This window comes from Pyrus communis, chromosome 12 (assembly GCF_041283825.1).
Source record: "Pyrus communis isolate YQ-2024b chromosome 12, ASM4128382v1, whole genome shotgun sequence".
In the NCBI taxonomy this organism is placed as follows: domain Eukaryota; kingdom Viridiplantae; phylum Streptophyta; class Magnoliopsida; order Rosales; family Rosaceae; genus Pyrus; species Pyrus communis.
Window position 1 is genome coordinate 7,364,808 of NC_142576.1, and position 12,180 is coordinate 7,376,987.

The 12,180-nt window shown below is 36.2% G+C and overlaps 2 protein-coding genes and 1 non-coding gene across 3 annotated transcripts; 2 read left to right on the forward strand and 1 right to left on the reverse strand.

Moving 5' to 3' along the window:
• Nucleotides 1–3,188: 3,188 nt before the first annotated feature.
• Nucleotides 3,189–6,947, forward strand: LOC137745586 (rop guanine nucleotide exchange factor 7). The gene is made up of 7 exons (XM_068485559.2): nt 3,189–4,045; nt 4,305–4,421; nt 4,551–4,705; nt 5,099–5,173; nt 5,254–5,544; nt 5,625–5,981; nt 6,072–6,947. The coding sequence occupies exons 1-7, from the start codon at nt 3,430–3,432 to the stop codon at nt 6,576–6,578; spliced, it is 2,118 nt and encodes a 705-aa protein (XP_068341660.2). The 5' UTR covers nt 3,189–3,429; the 3' UTR covers nt 6,579–6,947.
• A 131-nt stretch (nt 6,948–7,078) lies between these two features.
• On the reverse strand, nt 7,079–7,150 carry TRNAP-AGG (transfer RNA proline (anticodon AGG)). Its single transcript has one exon. It is a non-coding gene; the product is annotated as a tRNA-Pro (tRNA).
• Nucleotides 7,151–8,657: 1,507 nt separating this feature from the next.
• Nucleotides 8,658–9,539, forward strand: LOC137744298 (uncharacterized). Its single transcript, XM_068484143.2, has 2 exons — nt 8,658–9,123; nt 9,310–9,539. Exons 1-2 carry the CDS (start codon nt 8,784–8,786, stop codon nt 9,324–9,326), a joined length of 357 nt encoding a protein of 118 aa, XP_068340244.1. The 5' UTR covers nt 8,658–8,783; the 3' UTR covers nt 9,327–9,539.
• The last annotated feature ends 2,641 nt before the right edge of the window (nt 9,540–12,180 follow it).

Genomic DNA, 12,180 nt, shown 5'->3' on the forward strand with positions numbered 1-12,180 from the left:
TGAAGAGGAATACTACTAAACCGTAATACTAAATGACAGTGAAAACATTCATTAGATAAGATAAGGGTGTAATAGTCAAGTTTCTGATGTGAAATTTGACATTCTTCAACCTCTGCTGCTCTGCATCTTAGGCCATACTCAAGATTATTTGCCTCTTTCCAATCTTATGAAAATTTTAATGTAGTCAATCTAGTAGTCTTCTCCCACCGGTATTTCAAATTCAAATTAATCAATCTTGGCCATTATAGGTAAACTTGACACTTCATAGCCTTGTAATATGAACCAAACAATAGAATCTTAGATTTGTATATTCCAATTTCGTTAACTTGTTTAACTAATCTGATATAATAACTTAAAAAAAAAAAAATATCATTTGCTAGTTGTTGTAGTAAATAATAGAGAGATTACATTCAAACATCCCAAATTATTTCTCCCACAGCTTTTTAATTTTTAATATTTTCTATACACCACTAATATCACATCCCGACCTGGGCTCCACCACATCCCGGGCTCGACTCCGCCGTAGTACAATATTATCTGCTTTGGGCCTCGACCACGCCCTCACGATTTTGTTTCTGGGAACTCACACGAGAACTTCCCAATGGGTCACTTATCCTGGGATTGCTCTCACCCAAACTTGCTTAACTTCAGAATTCTAATGGAACCCGAAGCTAGTGAGTTCTCAAAAGACCTTGTGCTATATTGAGGTTGGCATATACATATAAGACATAGAGGATCCACTCCCCTAGGTGATGTGAGATCTAACAACTAACACTTGATAGAAAAATAATAAAAAATTAGAAAGGTACAGGAGAAGTAATTTAGGATGTGTGAATATAATTTCCCTAACTAATATCTTAGAGGGGAGAAAGAGGGCAGACAGATGGAGAGAATTGGCTCAGCTGTATCTTGATTAATTTCTCTTTGACCTCTGCCTTATTTATACTAATTTTAACAAATTTTACTTATCTTTTAAATAAGGGAATTGTTTTTGGCATTTCAAAATTCTCATTCTACACTTCAAACTTTCTACATTTAGGAAAAAAATATACACTTGTGAGGAGTGTAGAATGAGATTTTTGAAGTGCTAATAATAATTCCCATAAATAATACAAATTATACAAGTAAAAAATCTTCTAAATAATGTAGGATTCTTGCTTAGCTTACACTCACATTCCTATTATAATATTAACTGCAACAGTAGTTTAATTATAGCACTTTTTTTTTTAGGTCAAAATTATAGCTCTGTTTATATGAACAATTTGAAACTCCTTTTAGAAGATTGAGATATATTCTTCCAGCATAACTTTGTTTTATACTTCCAAAGTGTTCCTATACTTTGAATTATTTATTGGTTTTTTATGAACTTGGAAACTCTGCTTCTAAAAGCAGACCGGTTTTACTGGAATGCCCCGGGGTACATCTCAATGCAAACCTTTTTTTTTTTTTTTTGGTTTATATCCTTGGTATTTTAAAAATGAATTTCCTAAAAAGGGTTTAAAAAAAAGAAAAAAATTTACAATAGTTTGCTAGGATTCAACATTTTAGTACTTGCCTTTAAATTTCAGGCGATACCAAACACTAAACAACGAAAATACATATAAATTTTTGATATTTTTCATTTGTGATTTAACCATTGAATGTATGCATGATTTTCAATCCTATGATAAGCATATGAACGAAATCAACATATAAACTCTGTACAATGCTTCTGTTTTACTCTATGGACCTAGTTAAATGTGTGACACAATCCTATGAGCACTGGATCCCAAAATTTATAGAATAAAATTCCCACACTTCACACGATAGGATTGGTAATTTCAGGTAGAAGAGTAATGTGGTCATTGCAACCACAACCAATGAGCTCCAAGTTACAAACTAATCAAGGATAAATTGGTAGGATTTGGATCCTCTCCGAGGCATCTGGTCGGGATCCTGTGACTAGTGTTAGTGGACCGTTAGATTTTTATCCAATGACTACAAACAGGGAACTTTCTAAACGTTATAATAATTGTAGTTGTTGGATTAAAATCCAACGGTCTACTAACATTGGTCAAGAGGATCGCGATCAGTTGCCTCGGAGAGGATCCAAATCCAAATTGGTAGACATCATTGAGAGATCCGTCGATTGCACGATTCCCATAACCATTGTTTATTGTATTTTTCAAACCCAAGTTAGCAGTATTATTTTTAATACACATTTATCATTTTTAATCCTTGTCAAATGCTAACGAGAGAGAGAGAGAGAGAGAGAGAGAGAGAGAGAGAGAGAGAGAGAGAGAGCTACTAGCGGTTTAGGTATGATAAAAATTATTCAAGATTTAAGATGACCACATTGATTAAAGTGGATCGGCTATCGCTATGCATGCGAGTCTAAATTTTTTAGATTAGTTTAAAGTAGTGTATCTTTCACATAATAGAAAGAAGATGCTACTAATTTACTATCATTTAATTTTTGCAATGTTGTTTGATGATCAAAACATTCTAATTTTTTTTGCTCACCCTTTAATTTTGCAGAAGAAAAAAAAAATCAATCAAATTAGGAATTGTTTAACTGTTCAACTAACATTTTCAAATTCAGCATTTAAGTGAGAAATATAGTTTATCCATTTATATGAATAAACACTAGATGACTAAAGGGATTCATTTTAGTTAATTTTTAGAGTTACATCCGAATAACTACCAAATCTTTAGGGGTGATTCCAAATTTGTGATAACATTTTAAAACATTTCAAATAACTACCTAATGTTTTGAAAATTGGACATTTGTTAAGTTCACTAGCATTAAGTGATGATCTAGACAATTATTAAAGCGGCCAGGTTCTTACTCTCAACTCTCAAGTCATCTATAGAGTTTTGAAATTCCAAATCAACACAATTTAGCTGGGCAAATTTACAACTTAACTTGGATAAAAAAAAAGTCGATTTAGGAAATTAGAGCTCTAAAGGCGACAATTAGTAAAGACCAACTTTAATTTAGTATTGTCCAAAACATTAGTAGAGACTAACTTAATATTGATAAGGTCGTCACTTAACTCCGATGATCTAACAAATATCTAATTTCAAAAACGTTGAATAGTTATTTAAAATATTTTTAAAAATTGAAATTAATTTGAAATCATTTCAAAAAGTTTGATGGTTATTGGCCTTTGCTCTAATTTTTATCACACAAATAATCTTTAAAAAGTGAACCAAAAAACATAGACGGAAACAGTAGTAGAAGATAAAAGCTAGCATTCTCCTAGTATAAACTAGAACCAAATACGCTCTTCAAAGTTCAAATGCGCCTCTCTCTTTCGCTGTTCATGTGTTTGATCAAGCTCCATTAATCATTACCAGCTCCAAAAACCTCTTCTCTCTAGAAAACCCCACCATTTTCTCTTCATATTTCACCACCTGCCTTTCACTATCAGACATGGTTGAGATCCCATGGACAGAGCTTTCACTCACCAAGAGGAAAGAGAAGGAAGAACCCACCTACAAGATCACCACCTCAAGCTCTGTCTGCCATTACTGAGCTTCAGAAGCCTCAACTCCCACAACCCATTTTCTCTTTTCGGTTTCTGGGCGTCGAAGTATCTCCGGAACTTGCATTGCAGGGCTCGAATCTCCAACTCCTGCTGCCCGGGAAGGCTTCGGTACGATGGTATGGTGGTGAACAACTCTGCTTTCTGTGATTCGCCGGGTTTTGTTGACGAAGGAGGAGCTTCAATGGAGGGTTTGGTGGGGAAATATGAAGTTATTGGGGAGAAAAGTGACAAATTTTTTGGTGAAGCTTTGGATAAAGTTGGGAGCTTTGAGGATTTGATTGAGGAGAAGGGTCGTGAGAGCAGTTCAAGTTCGGATTTTCTGACGTCGGAGACGACGGGGCACGAGGAGGAGCAGAGCCACAGCAGCTCGGAGGAGTCATCTTGGCCGCCGTCGGTGGGTTGGCCTGTTCAGAAAGGCCAGGCGCCGGAGTGCACCAGTGAGAATGGTGATGAAGCGGCGGAGAAAACCCATTTGGATGATAGGAAACTAGAGAAACAAGGGTCGACAATATCAGGTATTATTCCTCTCCAATTCATAGCTGGTTTGGAACTGCTTTTGTAGGAAGCACTTTTGCTTATAAACCCTTATGATGGGGATACATTTATTAGAAGCACCTACCTAGGGTTTAAAGTGCTTTTAGCACCTTGAAGCACTTTTAAAGTTGTTATAAAGTGCTTTTAACCCTTACAGAAGCAATTCCAAATAGGCCCGACACTCAAGAATTTCATGGTTTTTCATATAAAAATGTTTGGTTTTGGCTTATGGGATTGTAGAGACTGAGTTGATGAAGGAAAGGTTTTCAAAATTGCTGCTTGGAGAAGACATGTCAGGTTGTGGAAATGGAGTTTGCACAGCATTGGCGATATCAAATGCCATTACTAATCTTTGTGGTACGTGCTCTTGATTTACTTTCCCAATGTCTTAAAACTATGGATTGGTTGATTTGCGGGGTTGTTTAACGAAAAGTTTGTTGTAGATTCCGATGCTAATTCTTCTTATTCTGTGGTTTCCTCTTGTAGCTACCCTATTCGGGCAACTTTGGAGACTTGAACCTCTACCGCAAGTGAAGAAATCAATGTGGCGAAGAGAGATGGAATGGCTTCTTTGTGTGAGTGATCACATTGTTGAGTTGATGCCTTCTTGGCAGACTTTTCCTGATGGAAGCAAATTGGAGGTACAGTCTGATACCGATGTGGATTTTTAGAAGGGCAAAATATCTTTCGGCTTTCAATACAGAAACCCTCTGCGCAATTATATATTGTACTGGGAATGGCAACAGACCTAAAGAATGGTTAAAACTTTCAATTGTGAGTTGAAGTGAGAACTTATAGGTATAAGTTCCCGTAATGACTAATAAAGCGTACTTCATGTTTAATTTGCTGCATTATAAACGGTGCATTTGTAATGTAAATGCAGGCTTGGAGCCTTTAGGCTCATATAAACTTATGTGATAATATTGTAATAAGCAACTCTAAAGTGTAGGGCTATGTTTTTTTTATACTTCAATTTCAGGTCCTAAGTGATCAGTTCCTTGAAATTGTTCTGACTCGTATATACTTCAATTCAGGTCATGACTTGCAGACCCCGCTCAGATCTTTACGTTAATCTCCCTGCCCTTCGTAAATTGGATAACATGCTTCTTGTCAGCTTCTAAACACTTCTTCATTTGCCACTTAGATCCATTTTTGAGAATTCCATTCTGAATTTAGCCAATCCTTGCAGGAAATCTTAGATGGCTTTGACAATACAGAGTTCTGGTATGTTGATCAAGGGATTCTAGCCCCAGATGCGGATGGGTCAACCTCTTTCCGAAAAGCGTTACAGCGCCAAGAGGAAAAATGGTGGCTACCTGTGCCCCGAGTTCCTTCTGGTGGACTCCATAAAAATTCAAGAAAGCAATTGCAGCACAAACGCGATTGCACGAGTCAAATATTAAAAGCTGCCATGGCAATCAATAGTATTACTTTAGCAGATATGGAAGTCCCTGAATCATATCTGGAATCTCTTCCAAAGGTTTGAAACATCCTCAAGATTCCGGTGATGTGTAATTGGAAAGACATGGTTGTTAATCTTTTGTTTTAACTTGGTTTCAGAATGGAAGAGCAAGCTTAGGGGATGTTATTTATCGATACATTACGTCAGATCATTTTTCCGCAGAATGCCTGCTTGATTGCCTTGATTTGTCTTCTGAACATCAAGCCATAGAGATTGCGAATAGAGTGGAGGCCTCGATCTATCTGTGGCGTAAAAAAACAAACCCAAAACCTACAAGTGTTGCGAACAGATTTGGTTCGAAGTCATCATGGGAAATGGTCAAGGAGCTGATGATTGATGCAGAGAAAAAGGAGTTGCTTCCAGAAAGAGCAGAAAGTTTGTTAATGTGTTTGAAGCAACGGTTCCCTGGTCTTCCACAGACAGCCCTTGATATGAGCAAGATTCAGTACAATAAGGTTCCGACTTTACCACTCAAAAATTTGTTCTCATTCATGCCTTCTAATTGTTTTTTTCTTTGTACTTATCGGTCAAATTTGATCTGCTAGGACGTCGGGAAATCCATCTTGGAGAGCTATTCAAGAATTTTGGAGAGCCTGGCATTTAACATTGTGGCACGCATTGATGACCTGCTTTATGTAGATGACTTGATGCGGCATTCTGATCAGTTCCCATCAATCTCGAACGTGAGTCTGATTTCACACAAGAGCAATCCTACTCCATACTCGGTGCCCATCTCAAGCACTCCATACAAAACAGCTTTCACCACACCAAGCTTTTCACCCGCACAGCTAGTTAGCCCTCTGAGGGGAGACAGATCACCATTCATCACCATCGGCAAGATCCCTCAGCATGGGTTGGGTGTAAAAAAAGTTCTGACTGATTATCTTAACATCGATGCAAAAGGAAAGGACTACAGTGATCCAATTGAGAAACCAGATTCAGTATCGAACACAATGCAAGAAACGCTAGGGTCTCACATGCGAATGGATTCTTTTGAGTGTACAAAAGCATCAAGAAGCCCGGAATCACAGGACTCATTCACACAAGAATGAAATCCATCGGCTGCCCACGCACGAGTGCTCAGCCACTTCAACGAGCTCCTTTATGCGTGTTTTTATTAAGGACATAGGAGGACATCTGAGAGTGGGGAACCCTGGAAGGTTGATTAGGTTGTCGAGTCTCGTTAGAACGAGATGTCTGCAACGGTGTCGAGTTGAGTGTTTCGTGTTTAGATATGCATCCTGTATTACGGTTTTGAGTTTGTTCCCGACCAGTGTCGCTGTTTGACATGGATCAGACGGTAGATGTAAAGAGAGAAGTGAAAATTTTACATTAGTTTGGATGGAGTATATGAATTCTTATTATTTTCTCATGCAGTGGACATGAAGAATGGAAGAAAACAATGGCGGCAATTTTCAACATATTTATGTTATTATCTATGAAATCATAAATCATAAGAAAATACTGGTAATTGTTAAAATACGGAGGGAAGGATATTGAGAAGGGAGTGCTCGCATCATCTCCCATGGACAATAAAATCTTGCAAAAAACAGGGGCATTCCGAGAATTGAACTCGGGACCTCTCGCACCCTAAGCGAGAATCATACCACTAGACCAAATGCCCACTTGTGATATGAACTGATAAAGACATATATATATATATATATTAAGTCCCACTGTATTTGCACAGAAGTCCGTTTGCCATAATTAGCTCTTGTTCAAGGGGTTTCTTCTTGCATCATAACCTCATTATTCTTCCCTCCGACCTTTGTTTCTTCTTGCATCATAATATTTCTGAACCAACATTTTATAAGGCCGCAGGCTGGAGGGTGAATGTTTTATTCAAGCGATGTTGGTGATGTGGGGTTTGAACACATAGTTTCGGATGCAGAGATAAATGCTCTTAACCATTTGAGTTAGAAGTTTCTTATTACTTAGACCTTGATCATTAGGAAATGTCCAATATCTATAAACAGAAGGAACTAGCATTAACATTGTAGGAGGTCTGTTGGAGGAAAAAAAATTATAGTTGCACACACGTCTGTGGATGCAAATTTCCGCCTCCTTTTTGGACAAAATTACACCTACAAAACAATTAACATCTTAGGGTCAAGGCCAAAAACCTCACGCGCCCATGATGAATGGGGGGAGGGGGGGCTTTGGCTGAAGAACCTCCAATGCCAAAGTTAGAATTTAGAGAGAAAAGTGTTTAGAGAGTTTTTGGAGTTTTGCAAGAGTGTAGACCTAGCTTTTTAGAGAACAAGGGGTTCAATATATAGAGCATGGCCAGTCCCCTTTGGAGAAAAGGTGGCCGGCCCTTTGGGGTACTTTTGGTGTGTAATGGGTGATTAATTGGTATAATGGGTGGTTTAATTGGTGATTAATGGATTAATTAGGAAATAAATCCATTAATTAACCAATTAGCCTAATTTTTATGGAATGTTTTGAAGGTTATGGAATGATTGCTTTGTAGAGAATATGGAATGAGGAAGGATGAAATAATTTTGAATTTGTTACCTTCTTTGGGCACTTTTGACTTGGTTGAGGGATGATTGCCCGCTGCTCGTGCGTAGGAATCCCATTATGCCTCAAGGGTATTTTTGTCCTCTTATATCTAAAAATCCACGTGTCGCCTTGTGATTATTTTTGGTTCCACAACGTGTCATATAAACAAATCAAATCTGATTAATGGAAGACAAAATTTACAGCCAAGTTATTCGAACTCGAGTGCAAGAGGCTGATACATTATGTCGACCAGCCGACTTAATTCTTATCTGCTTTTGGTGAAGTGGTTGAACAGTTGTTTATCTTGGAAGATTTAACCTAGAGTGGTAGTTGGTTACACGTATTCACACATAGGAAGAGGAGAAATTTCAACGGAACATGTCGGTAATGGAGTTTTTGGAGAATTGGATGAGGTGTCTCAGCAACAAGGGTTTTTTTGAGGATCTTCACTGTCAGTAATGGCATGTCATACCATCTAATGATCAATGCTATATTTTTTATTCGAATAAAAGTGAAACAGAAATCCCTCTGGCCAGTTTCTGTATCCAAAAGTGCTTTAAAAATTAATAAACAATTTGGTTCTAGTGCCACTTCCACTAGCACTGAGTGGATTAATGGAAAACCCACATTTTCTGATCGGATTCAAGTATAAAAACCTCATCACACAGAGATAATCCTTGTGGAATTGTAAGATATAGGACAAAATATCAACTCCAAACTTCTGTATAGTGAACTTTGTGAGGAACACAAAAATGGCAACTGCAGTGAAATTTATTTGCGTACTAGGGTTTCTTGCAGTTTTAAGCATTGCTGTGATTGAAAGGGCTGATGGGGCAAGTGCTTGTGGAAAAGCTAGTCCAGATGAGGAGGCCTTCAAGTTTGCTCCTTGTGCAGCTGCTGCACAATATGAAAAAGCTGCTGTTTCCAATAGTTGCTGTCAGCAAGTCAAGAGGTTGGGCCAAAACCCTAGCTGCCTCTGCGCCATCCTGCTTTCTAACACTTCCAAGAGCTCTGGTGTCAAGCCTGAGGTTGCCATAACCATTCCCAAGCGCTGCAACTTTGCCAACCGCCCAGTCGGTTACAAGTGCGGAGGTAAATTTATAAATACATGCAATTCTTAGTATGATACGTACTATAAATTACTCGTTAAAACATAAAAATTCAATGTTTCTTTTACGCAATTGTCAAACTATGATTTATTAGTAACAACCTAACTTTTTTTTTTTGTTTAATATTATTTTTTTACTAACATAACCTCATGCCACGTTAATGTTGCAGCCTATACGATGCCGTGATTGAATGGAAGGAAAGGTTGAAGGCCGTGGAGTGGTCTGGTTAAGGAATTTGAAGCAGTTAGCTACTAGTGTGACTAATTAAGTAGGATTACTGCTTTGTAATTTGGCAATAAATTAAAGCTAGTATCCTGTATCATGTACGTATCCTTCTTTTTTTAGAAACACATGTACGTATCCTTCTTTCTGGTAAAATAAAATATGCAATTTGCCAAACTCCTCGTAACTTGTTTACTTCGTGATATAACTAAACGGTAAGCTGTCTTGAAATGAATCTTGAATGAGAGGAATCTTGAATGATGATAATGAGAAATCGTGAATAAGTGTTATTTTTTATTGTAAAAGTATAATATAAACTATCTCTTAGTCGTTGGCGTAATATCTTAGTTTATTTTTTAAGTTGGGAACACTCAATTTTTTTACTGATCATATTAGGAAACCCATGAGATATCATGAACGAAAATAATACCGTTTGTTTGCACGCTCATTTCCGTTATGTAAACATACCCTTAATTAATGAATGATTGGTTGGACAAATTGGAGACAAACATTCCTTGTAACATCAAGATCAAAAGCAACTTTGTAAAAGCGTGGCAGAAGAATCTTCTTCCACGCCTTCAACGACCAGAACTTAATTTAACGACCATGGGGAAAGCTGCCTTACCGGACATAGGATTAGGTTTGGCAAACGGGTCGTGTTTGTCATGTTCGCCTGTTATCTTAACGGATCCTTGACCCATAATGACCCGCTATGACCCGTTAAGAAAAATGTTTTTTTTTTCTTAAATTTGCACATACCACACATTGCCACATAAATATTACTTCAAAACATTAAAACGCATTTGTCGTTTAAGTACTACATTTACACTTGAAAATAAGAGCCTAATAAACAAACATACATACACTACTAATCTATTACAAAATATTAAATGCAAGGATATGCAAAATGAAAGAGTTTTTGTTTTCAAGGTTGTGAAGCCTTTCTCAAAAGTTTAAACCTTGTCAATGGAACTCAAAGCTTGCATGTTAATCCTTTTACAAAATCCTCAATTTTCATCGATCATCATGTCATAAGATTTTATGGTATCCACTAGTATAAATATTTTAAATTGAAGATCGAATTCATCTCTGAATGTTTGTTTTTTGTGATTTTCGGCGTATGCGATCTTGAAGCATATACAAACAAGTTTGACGGTTGGATCATTGAAATTATTTTCGTAGAATGCGTATCCCATCAAAAAGATAGATTCACTAACACTTGGAGTTTATTTATACTTTCATTAAGTATAACATAAGATTTTGTAGTATCTACTAGGGTAAATATTTTAAATTGAAGATCGAATTCATTCATTGTATTCATATAGGGTCAAGGAGTGTAGCTGTAAAAAATTATAAAATCGGAGTTAAAAAATAACCGTTAAATCGTGATTTTTCGTTAATAACCGTCGAAAAGTTTTGTCCCATTACTTGATCTCTGAATGTTTGTTTTTTGAAATTTTTGGCATATGCGATCTCAAAGTATATACAAACATGTTTGACGGTTGGATCGTTAAAACTAGTTTCATAGAATGCGTATCCCATCAAAACAATAGATTCACTAACACTTAAGAGCTTATTCATACTTTCATTAAGTATAACATAAGATTTTGTGGTATCCACTTGTGTAAATATTTTAAATTGAAGATCGAGTTCAATCATTGTATTCATATAGGATCAAGAAGTGCAGCTGTAACAAAAATCATCAAAATCGGAGTTAAAATAACCGTTAAATCGTGATTTTTCATTGATAACCGTCGAAAAGTTTTGTCCCTTTACTTGATCTGTGAATGTTTCTTTTTTGCGATTTTTAGCTTGAAGTATATACAAACAAGTGTGACGGTTGGATCGTTGAAATTAATTTCGTAGAATGCGTATCCCATCAAAATGATAGATTCACCAACACTTAATAGTTTATTCATACTTTCATTAAGTATAACATAAGATTTTGTAGTATTCACTAGTGTAAATATTTTAAATTGAAGATCGAGTTCATTCATTGTATTCACATAGGGTCAAGGAGTGTGGCTGTAAAAAATCATCAAACTCCAAGTTAAAATAACCGTTAAATCGTGATTTTTCAATGATAATCGTCGAAAACTTTTGTCCCGTTACTTGATCTCTGAATGTTTGTTTTTTTTTTTGCAATTTTTTGTGTATGTGATCTCGAAGTATATACAAACATGATTGACAGTTGGATCATTGAAATTAGTTTCGTAGAATGCGTATCCCATCAAAATGATAAATTCAATAACACTTAAAAGTTTATTCATACTTTCATTAAGTATAACATGAGATTTTGTGGTATCCACAAGTGTAAATATTTTAAATTGAAGATCGAGTTCATTCATGATATTCATATAGGATCAAGGAGTGTAACTGTAAAAAATCATCAAAATCGGAGTTAAAATAACCGTTAAATAGTGATTTTTCGTTGATAACTGTTGAAAAGTTTTGTCCCGTTACTTGATCTCTGAATGTTCGTTTTTTCAAATTTTTGGCGTATGCGATCTCGAAGCATATACAAATATGTTTGACGGTTAGATCGTTGAAACTAGTTTCGTAGAATGCGTATCCTATCAAAACAATAAATTCACTAACACTTGGAGTTTATTTATACTTTCATTAAATATAACATAAGATTTTGTGGTATCCACTTGTGTAAATATTTTAAATTAAAAATCGAATTCATTCATTGTATTCATATAGGGTCAAGGAGTGTAGTTGTAAAAAATCATCAAAATCGGAGTTAAAATAACCGTTAAATCGTGATTTTTCGTTGATAACCGTCGAAACGTTTTGTTTCGTTACTTGATCTCTG